The 25505-nt window shown below is 39.2% G+C and overlaps 1 protein-coding gene across 1 annotated transcript in view; it reads left to right on the forward strand.

Moving 5' to 3' along the window:
- Positions 1-1942: 1942 nt before the first annotated feature.
- Positions 1943-25505, forward strand: part of macrod2 (mono-ADP ribosylhydrolase 2) — a 248107-nt gene continuing 224544 nt past the window's right edge. Inside the window, exons 1-3 of the mRNA XM_036125890.1 lie at positions 1943-2174; positions 6560-6658; positions 13373-13489. Of these exons, the coding sequence (XP_035981783.1) occupies positions 2138-2174; positions 6560-6658; positions 13373-13489 (253 nt within the window). The 5' untranslated portion in view covers positions 1943-2137. The remainder of the gene's footprint in view (positions 2175-6559; positions 6659-13372; positions 13490-25505) is intronic.

Genomic DNA, 25505 nt, shown 5'->3' on the forward strand with positions numbered 1-25505 from the left:
AGCGTCCTTCCAAAGAGTCTGGGTGTTCTGAACTCACCCTAACCCTAACCTCACAGGGCTGATTGATATCTTGCTGTTTGGCTAGCGCTATTTGTAACAGCTTAAGCTGATGCAAGATTGACATCTAGTGGTTTGAGGTGAACAGCACACAACTGCAAGACCCTCATGCAATTCTGACTTCTGTTTAACACTTACATTGATCCCCCCACCCCCCCCCCCTCATTTAAAATAAGGAGTTCTGTTTAGAGAAACTGACATAAAGGAATGTATACAGTATTACATCATTTTGTAATTCTGTAATGGAAACAAACAATTTCTGGGCCTGGAAAAGAGAACAAATTCCTTTGTATTTATGGCTGCAAAAGTAAAGCAGCTCAGTCTGATAAATACTTTTAATTTGCATGAAATGATACTGTTGCTGGGGAAGACTTTAACATGCAGATTTTAGACGCCATGATTTCCAAGTAGTCAGGAGCTTTCGTTCCATCTGTAAAGTCTGTTCATTCTTTTTAAAGTATCCGAGGAAATCTCTGCCCTTTGATAGAATGACTAAAGGGATTATAACCTGGATACATTTCAGTGTGGGATCTGGACTGAGTTCAGGGCAGCTACAGTCTGCATGGAGGAAAAAATATTCAGCTTCAGATATAATGTCAGTGGTTCCAGGAGCAGATGGGTCTGGACCAGAAACAGTGCTAGTACAACAGTTGACAGACGGTGGTATCTGGAACCAGCCTCTCTCATGTGACACTCCAACTTACTGGTCTGATCTGGTCTGTCCTGTGAGATACAGACCTGTGCTCTGTAGGAAGGACAAATATGGCATCAATATTCATAATAAACTAAGGTTCTAAAGTTTGTGTGTGTGCGTGTATCTATCTATCTATCTATCTATCTATCTATCTATCTATCTATCTATCTATCTATCTATCTATCTATCTATCTATCTATCTATCTATCATATGAAATGCATTTTTTTTACCTTTTTCATATTTAAAATGTCTTTATTCAATCTTATATCCATCCATCCATCCATCCATCCATCCATCCATCCATCCATCCATCCATCCATCCATCCATCCATCCATCCATCCATCCATCCATCCATCTAAAACCAACTGTATGAACTCCTTGAAGGATCACAGCAGCTTAAACAATTAGCTTTTATGCAATCCTTCAAATTTCTATTAAAAAGGACAACAACAACAACAACAACAACAATAATAATAATAATAATAATAATTGACAGGTTATTATGCTTATGAAAGAGCAGGGAGAAAACCTTCCAGGAACATCAACTTGGCAGTTCAATTTTAAGTACTTTAAATAATTGCGAATAAACATTCCTGTAAGGCAAAAACACAGAAATAATAATAATAATAATAATAATAATAATAATAATAATAATAATAATAATAATAATAATAATAATAATAAAAATAAATAATAATATTATTATTATTCCGGTGTTTTTGCCTTACAGGAATGTTTATTCGCAGTTATTTAAAGTAACCGCCCTGTGTCCAGTGTTATGCCGAAAAATGCACCCTTGCCATAAAAAGCACCCTCCATCTCAAAAAGAGAATCTTAAAACACCTGTTTTCACAAATGAATCGGCTAAAGTAACAATGAGAAAACTGATCCATGTTCTTAAGAACCCACAATGACGAGATAATTTACTAATTTTATATCGGCCATGTAAGCTAGCTGCTGAAATACACCTGGGTGCATTTTCCGACACAACACCGGCGCAACTCTCCAACCTGCCTCAACGCTAACAGGGGGGGGGGGGGGGGGGGGGCGAACTACCGGAAACAACCTACCCTCACTCCACTCCAAGCGTCGCCTCGCCGTGATCGACCGCTCCGGCGGACCAATCACACGCCGACTTTCTCATTCCTCCGAGCCAATCGCGCAGCCCGAATCCCCACACAGCGTTTACGGCGCAATCACGGTAGGTTGAGGGGACTCAAGGGGGTCCATAGAAATTTGACAGCTTCACAGGTGAGACAACCGTCCAGAGGCTGTTTCACTTTACGTTTCTGTTTTCTTCCCCGCCCCTGGAACTCCACTCACTGTGAGCCTGGGGTTGTCACATTCAAAAAACAACCTTTCCAAGTCGTATCACCCCGGCAGCATGAGCAAAAAGAAAAAGGACTGGAAGACTGAGAAAGGTAAGGGTTGTTTTGGACGGGGTGGTGGTGGTGCTGTTAATGTGGCTATCGCCTCCACGGCAGACGGCATGAATTAGAACCCCAACACTGACAGCCACTCTGTGTGTTTTCTGCCTTAACAACTTATTTTTCTCCCCCCCCTTTCCAGCCTGCTCTGTTAATCCCAGACGGCGGCTGCACAGATGTTACTGTTGCGCCTCTGCTTCATATAATGCACGGCTTGACATTCGCAGCAGCACCTTTCGCTCCTTCTTGCCTCTCCGGTAGCACCGATAGGTTTTTTTTTTGTTTCCCCCCCTGTTACATTTCTGTGCTTGAATGACGGCCACTATCTACTACAGTATTTCCTGGTTTTCCACCTATGTCGTACACCCTTACAGCAGCATTAGCCCAGAAAGGTGCAGACAGCCCATTCTGGGACCACGCGCATGCCCTTGTAACCACAAGCGTCTGCTCTCTCCCCCCTTTCTCTTAAAGCCAGTGCTGATTAAACAATGCAATTGTTTCACCTGCAGCAATAGAAGAAGAAGAAGAAAGAAAGAAAAAAGCTGAATTTTCGGTGTTTTTAAAGCGGTGAAACATGTTTGACGTGGTTCTCGTTTTGAGTGCAAAGGAGTCTTGGACCTGTTGACTGTCAAAAAGGGAACCCCTCGCCCGGCCTGGCCTTATGGCAACGGGTTGACCTCGTCACACGGTGGAGCTTTTCTTTTTTTTTTTCGTTCTTTCGTTGCGTTTCTCTTCCTGAGGTACAACATATGCGTAATTAATGGTTTATTAGTTCTGCGCGCGTTCCGCCTCTGTCACCGAGTGAGCTCTGCTCTTAAAACACATAATGGAATGCAGCCACAGTCAAAGTGTCCCTACCAGCTTTGCACATGCAGAAGCTTCATCCTTCTCCCGTTTTTTAATTTTTTTTAATCCCTGTCCATCATTGAATGGTATTTTTCAGGTTATCCTTTGGATTCAGGCTCTTGACTTTGACTGGGCAGGCAAATCGTAGGGTGAATGCATCTTGAACCATCTGTAGCTCTAGTTAAATGTTTAGGGCTGTCCTCCAGCTGGGCGATGAACCTCTGCCTCAGCCCTGCATCCTTTGCAGCCTCCAGCAGGTCTGCTTCCGGGATGGTCCTGTATTTAGCTTCATCCGTCTTCCCATTCGCTCTGGACAAAGTTGCCCGTTCCTACTTCAGAAGAGCATCCCCAACGTGTTTCAGCTTTGATACGATGCGTTCGGGGTGATGTGCTGTCAGTTTTACAGCACGCAGTGTTTTGAATGCAGGCCAAAAAAAGGTGAATTCTGGTCTCAGCTGTTCAGAGCACCTTGTTCTACGTGTTTGCGCAACGTGGCTTGTGGCACGAAGCAAATGGCAAACTGGACTTTTTATGGATACTTTTAAAGTATGGCTTTCCTCTTGCCACTCCTCCAGATCAGATGTGACCTGTGGGACTCATAGTCGTCCCCTTTACCATATTCTCTCACCTGAGCTGTTGATCTCTGCAGCTGCTGCAGAGTTACCATACTTCTGGCTGTTTCTCTGATAGGTACGGCCTTTTCTCCGTCTATAAGTGGATGACCATGTCCTTGTGCCATCCACTATACTTCCAGATGATAGTTGGAACAGAGCTCCGTGAGAGGCTCTATAACTTTATCCCTGACTTGTCAGCTGTGGTACTATACCTGTTTCTATAAAATCCCTGTAGCCAAAGTTTGTGGTTGTGGCGTGACTAAAAAAACAAAACAAAGCAAAACAAGAAAAACGATTGAATGGTACGAGTCTTTGCAAACTACTGTAGATATTCGTCTGGATATACACCGTGTTGCAAAGTAATTGGAGCTGTAAATAATTTTGCAATACATTTCTTCTAAAATGTGCTGGAACATTGTAATATTATAATAATAGGAGTGTTATGCATTTAAAAGGTCATCTAAAAGACCGTTAAAAGTACCTTTCAAAAGTCTTCATTGAAACACACAGATCTTTGACTTAAACATTTATCACAAAGTTTAGCTTAATTTATACCTTTTTGGTAAATATTGCCATGAAACGTTTAGCAAGTATTTAGGAATGTTGTAAATATTAAGAACCTTTTTCAGCTCATTTGAAGAAACATCAGTTATTGACTGGTAATTCTCCTTTGTTCAGTAAATAGGTATATTCACCATTGAACAAAAAAAGCCTGCTAAGGTGGCTTTAAGTTAAAAAGTTGGTTCACGATGCCCCGCTCCGACCGTCTCAGTCTCAGTGTCCTTTGCCTGCTGGCTGCGGTGCCGATGTACGGGGCAGAAACGTTTAAGAAGAATTGGAAAAAAATCGACATAAATACACATGCTAGACAAGATAAAAGAGGTGAGAAAAGAGCGTTTCTCACTTTCCAGGTGGGTGCGTAAAAGCATTTTGCCAAATCCAACCACTTTATACAAGCAGGAATTCCCAGTAAAGTGCTGAAAGGTGAGTGATCATTAATATCAAACAGATGAAGGAGTAAAACGACCAGTATGGCGAATAAACATAACACGCAAATCAAACCAATGATGAGGACACAAATAAAGTGCATTCAAACATTTCGATGCTGTGCAACAATCACTTAATTTTTAAGTTTCATCATCATGTCACATTTCTGAATCCAGTCTAGTCAGTCCATTTCTCTGCTTTCATTACTAAAAGAGCATTTGTGTTTATTTTTCTTGTACTATCAACCAATCACAGCTCTTAAAGGCACCTCACACCTAGCAACAGGTTCAAGCTAAAACGCCTTGGGAGGAATTCTTAGGCTAAGTTAGGAGCTCTCTGAGAGGACTCTGAGTAACATGGCTGCTGCGCTTATAAAACATGTGAAAGTTTTCAGGAATAAATGATCTATTTGGACTTCTGTCTCACATAGAACTTTACCGTTTCTGTGTATGGAGAGATATATGGTTTAATTTGATTTTTTTTTTTGTATCTGTAGTTGAATATGTAAAAGGATATGTAATAAGAACATGTAAACTTAAACACGCCTGTGCAAATTCTCAGTTATCCGTGTCATCGCAACAGCAGACAGGCTTGAATCGGAGGGCAACCGGACTTTCGCTCACGTTTTCAGAAAACGTCGGAAAAACTGAGCAAAAGTCCGGCTGGCTCCGATTTAAGCTATAAACTATATATTTGCTATAAACTTAAAGCAACCCATCTCCTCTACCAGACACACGTTTTTTTCACTTTTCTGTTACCAGTTACATGAAGAAACTTCTTAATAATGTGCAACAACTTTTATATTTCCTTCCAATATCATTTAAATATTCACAAAAATTAAGCTACGCATTATATTTGCCTTTAATTAACGGTATTACTGCCTTTAAACGCAACAATAATAAAAAAAAAGTTAAAGCTTCTGCTGTTAATAGCAGATATCATGGTCACTCGGCACAACAAACAAAACCCACTGGTTTGGAACCAGACGACACCAAAAAAATGTGGTAAAGATCAGATTTAAAGGCTCAGTCAGCCTTAGTTTCTTTTTTTTTTCCCACTACTGTGTTGTTCTGAGATGTCTGCAACATTATATTCTCCACTACGGTACAGTAAACCCATATAGGTGTCCTGTAGCTTGATTTGATGTATTTATTTTAGTAAATTTCTAACATTGCAAAAAAAAAAAAAAAGGAAACAAGATGAAACACAATTCTTTAAACCAATCATTTATACGCTGAAGCCGAGGCTTATACCTGCCTACCCTGTTCAATCCAACACCTTAGCTGAAAACACCTATTTTAATGTTATCTGGAAAAAAATCCAGTTAAGAAGGATATGTTAAAAATAAAGGTAAAAGGTTTAATGGCACAGAAAATTACTTCTTTCATGATAGACATCAATGCCATTTAATCGGTGCTTCATACAGTTTCATGCTGCATGAACGGTTAGATTTAGTTCCAGTTACCTGTCACGGTAGCTAAACTTTGATGAATTGTTCAGCCTGGTGACGGAGTGTTTTATTGTAGTCCAGAAAGCTTTGCTGTGTTCAGCTGCCTTTTTTATTCATCCATGTAGAATAAAAGCAGCCGTGGAAATCAGAAATGTAAGCGATGGGTAGAAAACAGATAGCCTGCACCGCAGTAACGCTTTAAATGTACGACCGGCCGACTGTGAGATCTCCCAAAGGTTGAACCGAAGCGTCGTGTATTTTCAACCACATTTAGGGTCTTCCTCAGTTCTTCGTCCTCCAAAGGTTAAGCTTTTATTTGTTCCAGGGAAAGGTGCCCGTTGTATGCGTATTTGTATTTAAAAGTGAATTGTTTTACACGTGTTTTTAAAGTCGACCTTTTCTCATTTCATTTGCAGTGCCGTGCAAAAGTATTCACAACCTCTTGAACTCTTTCATCTTTTTTTCATCTTTTCTTTTAACAGAACGACTCCTTCGACTAGATCGGGAGGAGAGGCGCAAGGAGTATCGCAAAGATTTTACACAACTGGACAACATTCCTAGTTGGAGAGAGGAAACTAGACGTAAGAGACTTTTGGTTCATTGTTAATAGTACTGAATGCCATCTAAGTTGAGGTAGGATAACAGGTTTTTTATAGGGAAGACTGAAGGTCCCCCCTCCTCCTAAATAAAACTGAAGACTTCTCAACTTACCTACTGCCTACCTTGCACAGACTGAGCCAGTATCCTATCTGCATTTGATCATGATCTTCTTATGATTAGTCATCCAAATACACTATATTGCCAAATCTATTCACTCCCCCATCCAAATAATCAAGGTCAATCACTTCCATGGCCACAGTTGTATAAAATCAAGCAGCAGGCATGCAGACTGTTCCCACAAACGTTAGTGATAGAACGGGTCGCGCTCCGGATCTCAGTGAACTCAAGCGTGGTTCTGTGATGGGATTCCACCGGTGCGACAAGTCCAGTCATGAAATTTCCTCACACCTAAATATTCCAGTCAACTGTCAGCGGGTTTTATAACAAAGTGGAAGTGATTGGGAACGACAGCAACTCAGCCACACAGCAGTAGGCGGCAGATGCTGATGTGCAGATGTGCCCATGGGTCGGCAACTGTCTGCAACCAATCGCTACAACCTTCCAAAGCTCATGTGGCCTTCAGTTTAGCTCATGAAAAGTGCGTAGAGAGATTCATGGAATGGGTTTCCTTGGCCGAGCAGCTGCATCCAAGCCATACAGCACCAAGTGCAACGCAAAGCGCTGGATGCAGTGGAGCCAAGCTGGCCGCCACTGGACTCCAGAGCAGTGGAGGTGCGTTCTCTGGAGTGACGAATCACGCATCAGCAAACCAAGAGGTTTTGGAGAGTCCAACATGACTGTGCACCAGACACTGAGCTATATAATACACTGGAGTGCTGATTTTGCCGAAAAACTGAAGTCACTGGCCGCCATCTTGCTACTCCCTACTCTCACAGAATCCCATAGGATTTGGTTGCAACAACAAGCAGTTTTCTGGCTGTGTGAAAACGTTTCACAGGTAATTTTACAGGCAGTGGATGTACTAACACTATCAACTACTGGGAAATTAGGTGCTGAAATATTTTACATGTTATTCATATTAAATATATATATATATGTATATATAAATATGTGTATATATATGTATATATATGTATACATATATATGTTTTTGTATATTGTTATTTATATATTTATAAATGTTATATATGTATATTTATTTATTTATTTATTTTTTTTTTTATTTTTATATATGTATATTTAAATGAATATAATGCAAAATATTTCAGCACATGACTTTCTCTGTTCTTGATAGTTTTAGAACATAACATAAAAGTATATGGCATTTGACATTTTAAAAGTTTTAAGCCCCCCTGAACATGGAAAAAATCCTCGTTAATCGATGCTGTAGCGCACATATTCCCTAGTTACTGGGGGAAAATAGGGAGTACCAATATGGCGGCTGGTGGCTTCAAAGCGACTCGTTCTAACAGCGGGCTATTAGCACTCCAGTGTATAATATAGCTCAGTGGCACCAGAACACAAAACAATGTCCATAAAGACACGGAGGAGAGTGTGTGGTGTGGATGACCTTGACTGACTTTAGTCCTGACCACTGCCGTCTCTGGCATGATGAGTTAAGTGGGGCACAAAAACTCGACACCTATAGCAGCCACAATTTTTATTGTGATGCTTACAACCGGACTTTAATCAATTTTAGATTAAACAGATATCATTGCATAAAGCAACCTTTTTATATAAGCTAAATGTAATTTATTTTTTATACATAAAATTACAAATAAAGGCTCACTCATAATGTTAATTTATTGAACAGAAAAGATTCTCATTGATCCTTCAATGAGCTAGCAAAGATAACCAGCACTAGATGGTCACACACTATCCGGCAGAACCTAAACGGAACGTGTGCAATTCCAGTATTTTGATTGGACGATCCGAGCTTGGGGCCATAGTATTTGTTCCCCTCTGCCTACAATACTGCCTCTGCCTACTGAGAGCATGTTGGTCATGCGCACTGCGATTTCAGGTGTTCATTATTTAAATAAGCGTTGGTGGTCTGGTCATAATATCAAGGCGCCTCAAAAGGGTTCATCCTACTAAACCTGTCAGTATTCTGGCAGATTTAGATGTATGGACACAAATGTTTATAACAGAATTTTATTGGTAAGGGACTCAGTCTTTTTTACAACATTACTCTATGAAGAACAATCCTGTCCTTCTGATTCTTGTGAACATAGAGCTCCACAGCGACAAATGCAGAAACGCTACAGGTCCTTTGAACACCTTTGGGACGGATTAGAGCAGAAACTGAGAGCCGGGCCTTCTCGTCCAACATCAATGTCTGACCTCATAAATGCACTTCTGGAAGAAGGGTAAAAAAAATCCTAGAAACACTCCAGCACCTTGTGAACATCCTTCCCAGAAGAGCTGAGGCTGTTACAGCTGCAAAAGGCGGACCAACAACATGTTGAACCCTATTAAGGATTAACAATGGGATGTCAGTTAAATTCATATGTGAGCCAAGGCAGGTGAGCAAATGCTTTTGGCAGTATAGAGTATCAGCTACATCTGATACCCTATACTCTCTACTCTTGTCTTATTTTACACGTTCAAATCAGAATATGTAGAGTTTATTCAGATGAAAGAATCAGGGGTGCAGAGCTCCAAGATCAATATGAGGTAAACTTTACATTCCATTTAAGGTTGGGATTATTTTTTTGTACTTTGGAGAACTAACAACAATGGCAAAGAATAATTAACCTACCATTAGAGAAGGAATAAAACAGGCCAGCAAACAACTTCCATAGACTGAGAATCTTCACCAGCAACTTCCATAGACTTGACAGTGTTTGCTTTTAAATATTTAACCTATAGCGTTGCTAATTACCGAATGTATAGATGTGAACAGATTTAATGTGTACAAAAACCTTATAGTAAATTAATCTTTTATTTCAGTAGCACAATCTTACAGCGACAGTTTTAGCAAAATCAATCTAACTACATTTAAATTTACTGCAAAAAAAAAATCAATTTTAGGAAGTAATCGTTTTCAACAAAATCATTTGTGGCAAACTTCCCCCAACAACCCCTGAACAAAAATGTCACTGAAGCGTTAATATTTATACCTCACAGTTTTAAGATCTTCCCAGAGTCTAGAAACTTCTATTTACCTATAAATGTTCTATGCATTCGGGTGATGTGACACAGGCCTGCTGGTTTTAGCCACGAGGCTGGATGGAGGACAGGATGTTTATCATCCCAATGAACAGAGTGAGGACGACAGATAGGGAGGGAAAAAAACAACCTTAAGAGGTCAGAGCAGCAGAAAATGGCATCTTGGTGTGAAACACCAGAGCATGGTGGGAGATCTGTGATGCTGTGGGTCTGTTTTTCTTCCAAAGGTCCTGGTGGGAAGCTTGACAGTAGGGCTCTACTACATAAGGACAAATACTATACTATAGTAGTAGTAAATTGTGATAACACTGATTTTAATTAAACAACTTTTCCTTGGTTTTGCACCATCACCGTTTTCCCACCACTTTCTGCTAGCATGCATTTGACTGAGAGCAACATCAAGTTTCTGCACCGGATAGTTAAAAGTCCAAATACATTATTTGCACGCAGTTTGTTATTAAATGTGCCTTCGAGGATAATAACCACTCAAATACTGCATCCAAGCAGCCGTTTGCAACGGCAATATTAAAAACACGGATATTGCGATGACGACTGCAATTTGATGTATCACCAGTTCTCCTTAAAAGAGTGCATGGTACCATTATGAGCCCTGCAAATAACAGGGCATTTTAAATACGAATTTGGTGGTTTGTCTCTGCGGGAAAACTCGGAACAGGTTGTCACTGGGTCATTTAAATATGATAATGATCCAAAAACGTGTGGGCCAATTAACACTGAAAGGGTTGAGCTGGTAGAAAACCTGTGAGGGCTGAGCGGGAGAGAAGAGAGCATGAAAGAGGGCTGAGGGAGAGCCAGAGGTCCCTGCGTCTGCATGCTCCATCCTCATAAAATGTCATTAGGGAGGACTAACGTTGCATTCCTTATGCAAATCCTAAATAGGAGCTGGGAATGGGGTAAACCCGAGTAAAAAGCGCCCCAGTTAATATACTAAATACAAACAAAAAAAAAACAAAATGTTAGCATTCCATTATGGTGACGGCCAGGAAAGCTCTTGTTTTGTTCATAGTACCTCTTATAAGTCCTTTAAAGCGTTAGTTTCTACATGGAAACACCACTTTTTAATTGTTCGCTTCACAGTTACAGCTGCTACATGTAACATTAACATGTAACACAGCTTACTGTTGTTGATTCGAGGAGCTGCCATGTTGAATCCAACAATCGCCCGTAAAAAAAATAAAAAAATTCTCCGGCTTTCCGAGGGGAACGTCGGACCTTAGCGGCCGTTACGGTTGATTTTTCCGATCGGAAAGCCTGGATGTCTGAGTTTCGACAGCAGATGGAAAGCCACATAAGTGCTGTCCTCCTCGCAAAAGGGCTTGGTACTAAATATTGACACCATGAGTAATCATCACTGTGCAAACAATGATTTTAGTTTAAAATATTTCACTTCTTTTAATAATTTTTTTTTTTTACTAATTTGTTTGTACCCATGTTAAAGGCTGGATTTTTACAGAGTGACATTATGCTGCTGCACTTAAAACATGAATTTATTTACCCTTGGTGCTAATAGCTTTGTCTGCATTCTTCATGTTCTAGTTTGACTCTCCCATCATCAATACAAAAACGTGTTGGTTTAAAAAAGGTCTAAAATGACTAAAGTGGACATATATACTATGTAAAAAGGTCATTGTTTATTAACCATTAAAACCTTTTTGATACCTGGGATTCATTTAAGATTGTTCAATTCTGTAGTGCAGTGCTTCCCAACCATAGTCCAGTATCAGAATGCTGCTGTGCAGTCCTGGTCCTGCAGAACCGACATCCTGCACACGTTTTTATTTATTTTTTTTATTTTGGCATTTCCCTCCTTGAAAACACCTGGTGTAAAATGAATAATTCATGAGCAGACTCCTGCAGAACTGAGTGAAAAGTCATGTTGAAGCACATGATTCAGATGATCGATTTACTTTTTATAGGCCTGCATTAAGTTGGGTCCCGAAACTTGTTAGTTGGGTGCTCATTCAAATCAGGCGTGTCGGGGGAGGAAAACATCCAGAGGCTGCAGGATCTCATTTCTACTGGCCTGGGGGATTGGAAGCACTGCTGTAAGGTATCACGTCTGATTGTTTCACCTACCAGCTGGAGTTACAGTAATACAACACATTTACCTGATTTTGACTGTAAACACAGCTAGATTAGAAGAAAAACAATCAAGCAAACTGGATGTGAAGAAAAAGAAAATCAGAGAATCCTTAAAGTATTAATCTTGAAATCTCAAGCCTCTGGTTATTTGTAGCTGGTCTTTTCAGGTTTGTTTGGAGCTGTTTACTAAATGCATGTTTTTCCTTTCATACTTCGGGGAGTTTGATTTGGATATTTCTGGGAGATGTTAAAACAAAGTGCCTTGACGTTCCATGTTTTAAAACCTTTCCCAATCAGTTTATTGTTTTGTGTTTGTATTAGTAAAAAAAGTACTCCAGTTAAGTGCATTAAACCCCTGACAAAATATGAAGTATTAATGTTTCTGACCACATGAGTACTAACATGAATGAGGCAGAGGTCCAAATCGCAGAGGTCTGCAATTTTTGGCTATGTAACAATTAGGGAATTAGACACGTCCATTAGGTGTCAGTAAAATGTTTGAAGTGGGTTTGCCTCCACATGGAAGGGAAGACAATTGCAGCAGTGAGATAATCTAACTTTATTACTTGTTTTGAAGTTTATATAATCATACATAGCATTAAGTACTGGTCAATCAGTTTAATACATAGACTTGCTTGTTGGTTGGACTTTGCATTTTATGTTCAACAAAGATTGATGTCCAATTAAATTAAAAGCTGTTCTCTTGAATAATATTCTGATCAAAAGAAACATTAAAAGTTCATATTTAAAATAGTCCTTGTTTACAAACATCTTTATTTAGAGGCCATTTTTTTGCTTGTGGTTAAAGTCAAAATTGCAATTTTGGTTGAAATATATCGTAGGCAGAACACAATCATTTCTGCTCCAAGTTTAGATGCTGTGGGTCTTTTAGCAACTAATCCACATGGCGAGAAAACAAATTGATTTGTTGTTTGTATATATTTTAAAAACACATGATAAATTAAACTGGAAAAAAAATTGCATTAAATCACAATATTAAGAAAAAAAAATCACAGTTAGATTATTTTCCAAAATCGTTCAGCTCTATCGCAGGACTTCATTTACAGAGTAAGTTCATATTACTGACTTGTGACATAGAAATATTATTCATTTATTAACCTTCCAATGAGCCATAGACAGGAGATACAAATTGCACAAACTTGCAAATGCTTCATGTCTTATTTTTATGATGAATAATATATTTTTTAATGTTATTTTTCCTGCCCTATCAGCTTATTTTAAAATGTTATTTAAATATTTTTGAACATTTTATTGTGGCCTTTCTATAAACGTCCCTTTATGATACAAAACCAATTTTATTTATTTTTTTAACACCATTTGGCTGAATTGCTGGCCCTTTTTAAGCACACCTGAAATCTCCTGTATAGCTGAATGCAAGTCACATGTTTTGGTGACATGGTCTTTCTGTGGCTTAATATCTTGCGCTTGTGTTACTTCAGCCAAGAACAAAGATGAAGATGAGAAGGAGCTCCCAGCTGGAGGAGGCCTGGCCGATAAAGTGTCTCTCTACAAGGGCGACATCACTGTCCTGGAGGTGGACGCCATAGTCAATGCTGGTAGGAACCTTTTGAAGCTGTTGGCTGTGGCGGCAGCTTGGCTTTTAAATTGTGTTATGCTGCCCTCTGCTGGTGAACTTTGGGAATAACTGGTTCCTGAGGCTTTACAGAACTGATGTGATTGTGATTGAGCCTGACTGGCCTGGCTTTCCATTGTTGAACATGTAGACTGCATTTATACGGCAGTTTTCGTTTTCTTCTCCTCTTTTGTGTCACACATGAGGGAGAAAAAAGGAACACGATGACGTGAATTAAATCCTGAAGGGTTGCACTACCTCTTCTTGCTCCAGCTTTATGTTGAGATCCAGCGGCCATCTTTCTTGTTCCATATTTGCAAACATTTTTATTCACAGATTACAGTCAGTCAACCTAACATTAGGCCTTCTGTGGGAAATCATTGCACGAAACTGTTTGCAGGAGTAACTGATTAAAAGAAACTTTTGATCGTTAAGGTTAATCAAATCTTTTGGATTACTGTTAATGAGGACTGAATAACACTGAATTCATCAACGTAATTTGGATAACAAAGATGGAGCATTTAAAAAAAAAAAAGAAAAAGATGCCGGAGACGCCTAAATGTCATGGGAGTTGTTTGGTTTGATCAGCGTTTTGACCTTTTAACACAAAGCGTTGAAGAGCTGCTATCAGGATTTAAGAAGTTTATTGTTTTTTGTTTGAGTTTTGCGATAACTTGTGGAGGACTGAAAGTCTGCCGTATAATTACAGCCTCTTTACACCCATCGTTACAAACAAGAACCCCTTGTGAAGATGGGTTTAAAAACATCACAGTATACAACTTTCTCTGCAATAGCTTAAACTTATACTGACGATATTAGAAATGCAGCGTCTCTCTTGATTTTACTGCATGTTTTGGACAACTAAACTGTTAAGATTCAGTGATCAACCAATTTCAGTTTTCTACCAGAATATTTTACATTTTATTTAAAATGTCCAGGGCACGAGTGTCTTTTTTTTTTTTTTTTTTAAGTAAGTTAAGTAATGAAGCACCTTTCACAGACAAATCAATCACAAAGCGCTGTACAGAAAACCAATAAAACAACAATTGAAATAAAATAACAAAGAATATGATACAGTTACAATAAAATCACAATAAAAATAAACATTCAACTAAAGGCCTGTTTAAAAAAAGTTTTTAACTGCTTCTTAAGAGTCAACTAAATGTAGCTGCAGGGGTAGACAGCTCCACAGCGTTGGACTGAAAAGCTCAGTCTCCCTTTGTTTTTAATCTGGTACGTGGAACAACTAACAGAACCTGAGCTTCCATTCATGTTGTTTCACATAAAACCAACTTTAAGAGTTAACGTGTACATAGACTTTAGCAGACTTTGTAGGACAGGAGAAGGCTTGCTCTCTCTTTTGGTGCCTTTCCTACATGACCTGTCGGCATGGGAATGGCGTCCAGTGTTTGGTGCTTGGTGACTCCATCACCCTACTCTTTGTTTTGGGGAGATATATATATTTTAAACCCTCTGTTAGCTCACCTGCATGGTGGCAAAATAGACCAGGATTCTCATTCAGCCTTACACATGGCAATTCCAGTTGTGTTTAACTTGTACCATTGCACTCAGTGGAGATATGAGGAATATTTAGATGAGTATTTGCTTATTCTTTATTTCTATTTCCTGATTTAGGATGATCTACACTTAGGTGGCCATCTTGATTGGTCAGTTGTCTTTCCTATTTTAAAGAGCAGCTAAGAGAAATTGGCCCCTCTGCCACATTACATGGAAACAGGATTACTAATTACCAACAAGTTTTGCAATCAAGCTGATCAGCTTAAAAAAAATCTAATAGAATATTAAAATGATTTAGGCAAATTATTATTATTATGTTTTTGGAGTGCCAGCAAAGGTGGCATTTTGGTTAGTCAGTGTTAGATAATGCTACTCCAGTGAAACATTATTTTTTATATATGAATTACTATGAATGGCAATAAATGTAGAGGGCAGTGGTTTTTGATGGATTGAACCTAATTTAGAGAAGGCATAACGATTGGTTTCCACTGGAAGTTAAAGTTTGTGGTGTAATTGTTTCATGGCTAATTTGACAGTGACATGAAGTAAATGATACGTTTTTGCTCTGCTGTCATAAGATACATGTTCCATTTGTTAATTGTAACGTAAAGCATGCTGTTTTGGCCTGCAAAGTCTGGGCTATGGTCCCAGAGTAAATAGTTCCTGTTTTTTTCTTTCTTTAGCTGGTGGAAGTTTTTCGGTGCAGGCAGGCAGTTCAGCTCATCAGTTAATGCTGCCAAACATACAGACTCTGATTAAGCTCCATTGTGGCCCTGGAGGCAATCCGTTCCGTTTAGCGGACCATCACGGGGTCTGAAAGGTTCAAAGGGTTTCTGTGGGCTTTTATGATTTTTGAGAATTTGTCTCCCTGATACTCCATTCTCACTGGCTGTATGGTTGCTTTTGCACAGGTGGTAGGACTGATAGGAACAGCAAATGCTCAACTTTTCTGTCTGGATTTACTTTCTATGCGAGCCTTGCACCGCTGTGTTGGTCCAAAGATAATTTGCATGTGAATGCAATGCTCTGTGCCTTTTTTCCCCCCTATTGACAATAGACATTTATTCCAACTAATGACACTGTGTTATATAAATGATGTAAATGCGGTTGAAGCGCTTTTCCGAACATTTGGTATACTGTACATTGGTGGGGGAGGGGAAAAAAAAAAAACTTTGGACAGCTTGTCCGACTTCTTGACTTTCATCTGTTCATTGCTGCTGATATTTTGCCTGCAGTATTTTCATTTTGTCATGCTGTTTTTCATTTAGACTGCTCGCCAGTAGTCTGTGTATGAATTAAAGACCTGTGGGAGTATAAAGCCTAATATACTGTCAGCATGACCGTTTCTCACATAAAACAAAATTGCCGGTGAAATTGTTCTTTGAAGTGTTACATTTTCCTTTCTTCAAACAAGACAAGTTATGTTTTTTTGAATATTTAAGTGATTAATTTAAGTATTGCCTCCTGGTGGGAGGGGAGAAGGTGGTTCAACTTACAGCTAATTGTGTATTGAATTGGACTGAATTATGTGATGCAAAATATACAAATTTGTTGGTAACCCAGGTAAAGGTATGTTTAAATGGGAATGTATGGCTTTTGTAGGGGACACCCATATTAAACTGTTCAAGTGAGTCACTGGTGTCACAATCATCATTAGCCCTGCTGTTCATACTTCAGCGGGGTAGTTGGTCGTCTGTAACGTTTCACAAGGTTATATATGCCTTGTTCTGGCCATAGGTGTTTTTAAAGGAGCTATAAGTAAGACATTTACTGTAAAATGAAGCTGAATCGTATAATTCCCTTTAAACAATTGGTCCTCTCCATCAACAATGTCTTAGTCTCTTTTTTCCTCCTTTCAAACCTGGAAGTACGGTCCGGAACTGCTTCAGTGCAGTGTGTAGCCTGTGTTTACGTCCTGGTTCCTCAGCCAATCATGTGAGAGATCCCAGGGTTCCCAACACAGAGCGCTGCATTTTGGTATTTTATCTTGGCAAAAGAGCAGCAGCCTGCTAACATGGAAGCGGACCGGAGGCAGAACAGAATACAACATCATATATCTGTCCCGTGTAAGTAAAAATTCACAACAGCAACACACTGTTTTAAAAACGGCATGTTAGATTCTGATTGGCAAGCTGTAGTACCGGTTTGAGCCACAAGGTGTCAGTATTACTTCTAGCTCCTTTAAATCTGAAAGAACCAGTCATGACAGATTTCCAGCAGAATCCACCAGTTTATTTAAAGTATTTTGGTGTTTCTAACAGTTCAAGCAGTTTAGCAAGTTCTGCAGGCCTTTCTTAAGAGACACGGCCCAAAGCATGACGGAGCCTCTGCTGTACTAAAAAGTGGGTTTATGTGCTTTTGGGCATATGCTTTTTCTTACGTCCTTTGTTTCATACTAAACCTTATTGTGTTTCCTGTAGAAAAACTTGAATCTTAATCTCATTTGACCAAAGCACACAGTTACAGTAGCATCTAGTAAACCCTAAATGCATTTGTTGGGACAGAAAATGCCCTTTTTCTGTGGGAATCGATTCCAAACAACCTGTCAAATTGTTATTAGAAATGGTAATTGTGCCACTGGTGACTTCATTAAAATAAAATATTTCTTGACATGGAAGCTTTTCCTTCTAATATACCAAACGTTGACTTTTGTTTTTGTATTTTTTCAGTGACCTTCTGCTACTACAATAAATTATGAATTCAAGGGTTTTTATACTTCTTCACCAAGGAAGTCTTTTGAATGTGGCTCCAATATGTGCTAATTTCTAATAGCATGATGAATATAATTTAAAGCTATATTAGTGGCACACTCCTAAGGCCTGGGATACGACCACAGAAAGGAATTGATAACACAGATTTTGGATACAAAAGCAGGTTGAATCGCTTGTAGTCCTTAAAGGGATCCATGACTAGTTGAACATGTTGGCCCAAATATGTTGTAATTTTCCTGTTAACCTAAAAATTTCTGTTTGTGATACATAAAAACTCACATTTACTTTTAAAATTGTATATTCTTTGTTATATTTTTCACCCATGGAGGTTGCCATTTTTTTACCTGCACAATGCATGCTGGGTTGATGATGCGCTTATGTCCTACTGGGACTGGAACCTACCGCGTTAACACAGGAAGGCTAACATTGCCCAAGTTGTCTTATCATATTGCGTGTGACTGGTGTAAATTTAGACAATGCCACGCGGTGTGTCGCTGTTTATTGTAATAAAAAAACAAAAAAACAAAAGTGAGCTAAGTTGTTGTCGATCAGATCCTAGGTGTTATTGGACCTGACACTGGACACTGAGCACTACTTGCTGGATCACACTGTCCCTTGAGCGGTATGTCATTAATTGTTGACGTTTTTGTTTTTATCACTCAGTCATCAATTTCAACGTGCTCCGGTTCAAACTGAAAAGGTTAAACTCATGACTGTTTTGGCTGGAAGACGCTAGCGCTAGGACCTAGTATTGGTAATTTACCCAGAATGCATTGCAGCATAAACAACATGGCAACATCTGTGTAATAATAATTAAAATGTATAAAAAACTAAATGTCTTACAGCATTTTAACTATTGTTTTAACATCTAAAATAGATATTTCTCAAATAAAGTTCATTGTTACAACTAATCGTGGATCCCTTTAAAATGTCTGACAATGACCGAGTCTTTGGAGTCGACTGGATGTAACGGCCAACGCGTTGGGCATAAGGAAGCATCAACCAGGAGAGATTTTAAATGCAGCTTTTTAAAATGTTTTTATTTATTTTCTCATGACAAATTTCCGGTGAAAATATTTGTCCCGGTTGACACAGTGAATACGTGGGTCGCTAAGGAGTTCCCTGCCTCTCGGTTTTACTGATATGGCTGCTGCCTATAGCTTTAAATGGGTGTCGGGCTGCTTTATGTCCACCATTAAAATTTAATTAACAGGCTCATTGAGTTTTTAACTCTTCCTTAATTTTGTTTGGCTGGCGGTGACTCAAGAAGAGCTCACACTGTCACCTGGGCGAGAGGCTGAGGAAAGCAGTACAGCTGATAAACTGCAGTGCAGCATCCTTATTGTGCCAGTGCTATCCTCTCCTTTTTTTTTGTTTTATTATGTAGAACAAGGTTCCTATGTGCTGGAACTGCAGAGCTTAAATTGGTATTAGTTTTTTTCTTTTGGGTGCAGAATATTTGCATGATAGGAAGGCTTCGATACCTTTCTGCCTAATTAAGAGAGAAAAAGGAAAGCATCTGTTTTAACATCTTTCTTTGTATAAAACCATATGACAGAGCCTTTTAAGTTTAAATATAGAGCAGATACTTGTTACTAAAGCAAGAAACAAAATACAAGCCAACATTTTCCCATTTCTTTAAGATACGATTATTACCTCTAAATTAGTGTGGGCGTTTGGAGATTCTTGGCACCATGTGTGATGTACAGCTAGAACGGAAACTTTTCTTTACAAAATTATTGAAGTAGTTCTGCTTTCATAAAAAAAAGACAACTCCACACACAAAAAAAAGAAATTCAGCATGCAATTGCTCCCTCTCTAACCAAACTAGTGGGAGTCAGCAAAGCTAGAAATAATCTTTTTAGTTTTAAACCCAAATGAAGACTTGAAAGGGGGGGGGGGGTCTCTAAGATTTACACAATATGGCCAAAATTTATGCCATTTGCATCAGCACAGCTTAAGTTATATAAAATTAAAATGTCAATAGACCAAGGAGTAGGGTGGACAATAATTCAATATATATCACGATATAACTTTATTCAATAAAGATAATATAACATTTTCAATATTTCAATATACGTTACAGTCTATGATTATAGCATTTGTCACTGACTGATGTTCCGGGTTTTGTGGAGTTTTATGCATTTTATTTCTCAAAAAATCACATCTGTTGCATTTGACTAAAACATGGATTTGTTTAGTGTTTGATCACTTTCTATGTTCATGCCAATAAATTAAATTATAACAGGCTTACAACACTGTTACCTTGGCACTCATATTCTATATTGTGTGATAAGTAATAATTTGCTTACAGGAATGTTTTTTTTTTTTTTTTGGTTTTTGGCCATTGTGTCAACTCGGCCAGATGTTGGGAGCTAAAACTTTCGATTTTGTTAATTTAAAGAACTAAAGTCGCTCGCCCGTTGCTGTTGGTGATTATGTGCTTCCTTAGTTACTGGAGAGGTGCGAAAGGATGATAAATCACTCTATAGGCTTCAGAAAAACTGTCGCCCTCACTTCTGAGAGGATGGTTACGCCTTTGGTTATCAGGTGTTTCTGGGGGTTTTAGGGTCCTGAAAAGCTCTAACAAACCTATCCCTAATGTTTTTATCTCTCCTAGGTTATCATTATCTAGAGGCTCCACTGCATCTGCACATTTGGGAGAAAAGAAAATCCCTACTTCCTGGAGGAGGAGATTTAATTGGCCAAACCATTGTCTTTAATTGATATGGTTTTTCTTTTGTTAATTGGCATGTCTGATCAAATTCATAGGTGTTAAATCTTTGCTTCTTTTGAGTGTAAAACCTTTGGGTGGGTGTATGGTGAATGTTAACAGTTGAGGTATAATTTTACTTCACCATGACTTGATTGACTGTTGTACACGTGTTGCTTTTGTGTGTTTACTACTCTCTCCTTAAACTGATCAAATGCTGCAGACTTTGAAATGCAGTTTAAGTTTGTAACCTCAAGATAGATGACTCCTATTTTCAGATTAAATCTATCATTTGTCTCTGGAGTTGTCAAATATTAGATGAAACTACTCGTTAAGTGTGTGTGTGTGTGTGTGTGTGTGTGTGTGTGTGTGCGTGCGTGTGAGCACGCCACGAAAGACAGTTTTCCTTTTTAATACTGTAAAAATGCTTCTTTGTGTACATTTTGGATTGGTGTTGCATTATGATAAATGGAAAAAGGAGATCAAAGTTAATCATGTGCCAAAAGAAATTAACTGACTCATTATACTTGAGGTATCACCTATTAAGGTTGATTTTGCTGTCAGATGGTGTGTGTGTAGTGTGTGTGTGTGTGTGTGTGTGTGTGTGTGTGTGTTGTTCTTGTGTATCTTCCACATGTCTTTACCCCAACCCCACCGGTTTTTGTGCAAATAATCTAATTCAACGTTTCCAGCTAAAAGGGAAGCGGTGAAGACTGCTCTTCTTGTGACTCCTGATTATGCTGCGTTTGAATCCTAACCCTACCTGCTGTAAACTCTTCCTGTCTTTCTTTATTAGATCATTTTTACAGGAGCCAATTTTATTTGCACAGAGAAAGAGGTTATGAGTGCTATAAAGAACCTTTAGGGGTGGAGATAAGTCCAAGAAATTCAATTGGTTTGGAGCGGAGTGGAGCCACTCGTGTTGACCCTCAGAGAGCAGATTACCAGGATATAGTGAACATTACTTCTACACTATATATACATAGATATATCTCAATCACACTATACTGCCCCATTTTATGTCCTGCCTCAATACTGTTGTTTACCTGTTCGCTCATACATAATTTATAATGCTGTAGCCTGAACAACCTGGCCTGGTCACTGCTCAGCCCAGGGCTTTTCCAAGTTATTAGCATTTTTGTAGAAACCTTATTAGGTTAATTGTTTGAGTGAAACCAGTAAGTTGGTGGTCATGGAGTTTATCTTAAGTACATTTAAAAAAAAATACATTTTGTAAAAGAAAAAAAAAAATCAGCCATTATTAATATTATAGATGCAACAAATCAGCCTTTTCCTCTCAGATTCTGATTTTCCTCTCGGAATTGTGTCAATTTTTAATAGAAGTTTTTGCTTTTCTTTAAGTAATCCAAACGACAATTAAAACAGGAAAATATCGCTGCTGGTTCTTGGAGGTAATGGTTTTAAATCCAACAGAAAATTAAGTTATTACAAGACTACCCCTATTTATGCTTTTACTTTTTCTAATCATTACTGGGTGTATAAAACTAGATTAAAGTATATGCTCTCTGTGGATGTTTTGTTGACTGAAATTAGTGGGAGTTATTATTGATGGATTTAATGAATGATAAAAAATCGATTGCCATCTGATGTCAGTTGGTGAATTTCTAAATATCGTGAAAGTTTGGCTCAAAATTATTAAGTTTAGGATTGAAGTAACCCTTTATTTTGTAACCATCATTTTAACAATGTGTTGTTTTTATTATTGCAATATTTACATTTTAATTTTTGTCACTTGTCAGATAAAGAATCTGTGGAGAAAACTGAAGATTACGGTAATAGCAGGGAGCCCCTCCAACCTCAAACACTAGTAGCTTGTCATCAAAAACGGTCAAAATACCTGTGGAAAACATGCAAAAAGCTGCTCTGCGGGTGTAAGCAGATCTTCTGTCGGTCTTTAAGTACCCTGGCTGCGACTTTGCCTCTAAGCCAGACATTGTCCCAGTTTTGCTCTTCTGTGTGAAATTGCACATGTCTCACACAAAGCGGTGACCTGATCGATTGTGCATTCACATTCCATTACGGTGTTATCATGTTGGTAATCGTTTTTATTTATCTTAGTGGTAAAACTAACAGGACTGTTGCAGCTTTTTCTAGCATTCGATAGACATACCATCACATTTTTCTGATTGGTGCCCCAATATGTTCTCTTGTATGTGACGCACAAATTGCTTTAGCCAAAATGCACTATACTTCCAGAAGTATTGGGAAACTCTCCAAATCACTGGATGCGAGGGTTTCCAATCACTTTAAATGGCTGCAGGTGTTTAAGCGACAGCACCTATGAGTGCCGGCTGCTTTTACACACATTCATAAGAGACTGGGTCGGTCTCAGGAGCTCAGGGAATGTAATCATGGTGCTGCGATCCCACCTGTGCAGTAAGTCCGTCTGCGAAAATTTACTCTGCAACATTCCACCGCCAACTATTTGGAGTCATAACAAAGTGAAAGGAGCTGGGAACAAAAAAAAAAAAAAAAAAAAAAAAAAAAGCAATTCCAAGGCCATGAATGAAAACCTCACATAGCAGAAACTGCACAAGCTACGGCACACGGAGCACAGAAGTCAGCAAACGTCTGCACAGTAAATGGTTACAGACCTCTAAACTTTTGTATGGCTGATAAGCTCACAAATTGTGTGTTGAGGGGGTTTCTATTTCATAGCAGCTGCATCCAAACTTGACATCACTAAATGCAATGGAAGCAATTGGATGCAGTGATGTAATCCATGCTGCTGGCATATTGACGCTAAATCAGTGCTGCTCTTCTTTTTTTCTGAAGTGATGACTCGTGCCTCGAAGTCTTGCAACGGTTTTCAGTGGGGCTGAGGCTTGGGCCGTTGGTTCAAGTCTTCGTTGTCCCTTTTCCATTGCAGGGACTTTCAGCCATTACCCAGGACCTTTTCTTATGGTGTTCTGACTGCCACTCACCCGCCATATTTAAGACCTGCGTAGTGCTGTTTTCTACTTTATACAAGATTCATATTTAAACGTAGTGAAGCGTAAGAATGGACCAAATGAAGGGCACATAACCTTCCTTTGGTCCATTCATAAAACCGTGATAGAAATCTTTGTTTGTTTTATTTAACCCATCCCCTAGGGAGCAGTGTGTAGATTTTTTTGTTTTGTTTTACAGCGCCCAGGGTGCAATCCGGGGCTTTGGGTCTTGCTCAGAGGCCCATAGTGGGGTTTAAACTGGGTACTTGCAGCCTTCTCAGAATGCAAGTGTTCTGCTCTAACCACTAGGTCATCACTTCCCCTGTAAAAAGGACGTGAACATGCAGGGGATTGAACCCAGGACCTCATAAATGTGAGGCATGTGCCGTACCATAGAGCTACATCCCTACACAAAGTCTTTACAGCCACGACTGGGAAGGAAACCTGTAAACTCTTGCTGCAGGGGCAGATAGCTGGACCCCCGTGTCAACTAAACCCACCAGACTTGTAATCTCTGACCCCAGAGGAAGATGCCTGACCCCCTAGGCCAACAAAGCCCATGTATTTGTGTCCCGGGACTTCCGGTGGTAAAGCGGCTGCAATGTTCAAAGACATTTGGGACAACATTATGTTTCTCGCCCTGTGGGAACAGTTTAGGATGCCTCCTCCAGTACTTGCATGACTGTGCACCAATGTGCAAAGTTAAAGACATGGATAAGCGGGTTTGCCGTGGATGAACCCCATCGGCCTGCACAGAGCCTCGGCATGAAGCTGGTAGAGCACCTTTGGGATAAATTAAAGCTGAGATTATTACTAGGCCTCCTCATCCAACGTTAGTGCCTGACCTCACACATGCCGTTCTGAAAGACTGGTCTAATATTCCCATAAAGGCGCTCCCAAAGCTTCCCATCCCTGAACAGTTGAAGCTGTTATAGCTGTAAAGATTAGTGAACTTCATATTTAAGCCTATGTATTAAGAATGGGATAGTATGTGTGTGTGTGTGTGTGTGTGTGTGTGTGCTTGCAAGCATCCCAATTCTTAGTACAGTTCTGTGCATTTATTTATTTCTATTTACTGTTTTAAAGGGTGGGTACATCATTTGTCTGGCTCAGTTTCTGCTTATATTTTGTTATGCTTTTAGTTTTGTAGAGTCGACATGACTTTATGTTGAATAATATTTAGAGAATATTGTGCTCCGGTGTCATAAGCCTTTTGGAAGAGTGCTGCATTATTTATTCACTGAGGAATATTGTTTTTCCTCCATAGGTAAAAGAGGAAAAGAGACAACAGTAAAACCCAAACAGACAGACACATTAAAACTGGCATCACATTGCCAATAAAAAAAAAAAAAAAAAAAAAACTTTAGTCCTCCATTTATTTTGTCGGGTGATAAAACGGCACTTTGAAACCTTTTCTTAAAGGATCTTGTCAGCGCAGACTCTACATTAGGTTTCCTGTCCAGCCATGAACATGCTGCTCCACATGCTCAGCCCCTGGGGAGTCTGGCTCAATGTGCCCATCATTCTTTCTGGAGATTCACACCTTGCGCCATAACCTCCTTGCTCCCAGCTCTGTGCAATTTACTCTCTCCCCCCCCGTTCTCTTTATTTCTTTCATTCTGCTGCTAGTGGTGTAAAGATGGAATTACTGTCGTGCACAGGCGAACACACACAGCTCCCTTTTCATCACTTTGGGCGACTTAAATTCATTTTCTGAGAACAGACCTTTTACTCTAACCACAATCACCACTAACCCTACACTCACCTCACTGGGAAGCCATCTTTGGATTGGTTTGCCTTAGGTGGGCTCAGGCTGTGTTTTGCTTCGGGTGTAGCCAGAGATTTATCCTGGAAAATTCAGCCCCACAAACAATATATATGAATGCAAATGAATTACTGGTGTTTTAAAACTAACTCGTGCCAGATTGGCGAAATGTACCAAACATTTGGACAGGAATTGAAATGAGTCAGTTTCACCCCTTATTGGTGGGTCAATCTTTAAAAAATGTTTTTCTGTTTTTGTTTATGAATGACAATGAATTCAGATTATTTTATATCCCTAAAGATGTAAACCAGCAGCATGTGTTCGATGCAGTTTTTTTGAGT

The sequence above is a fragment of the Fundulus heteroclitus genome, chromosome 22 (genome assembly GCF_011125445.2).
Source record: "Fundulus heteroclitus isolate FHET01 chromosome 22, MU-UCD_Fhet_4.1, whole genome shotgun sequence".
Lineage (NCBI taxonomy): Eukaryota > Metazoa > Chordata > Actinopteri > Cyprinodontiformes > Fundulidae > Fundulus > Fundulus heteroclitus.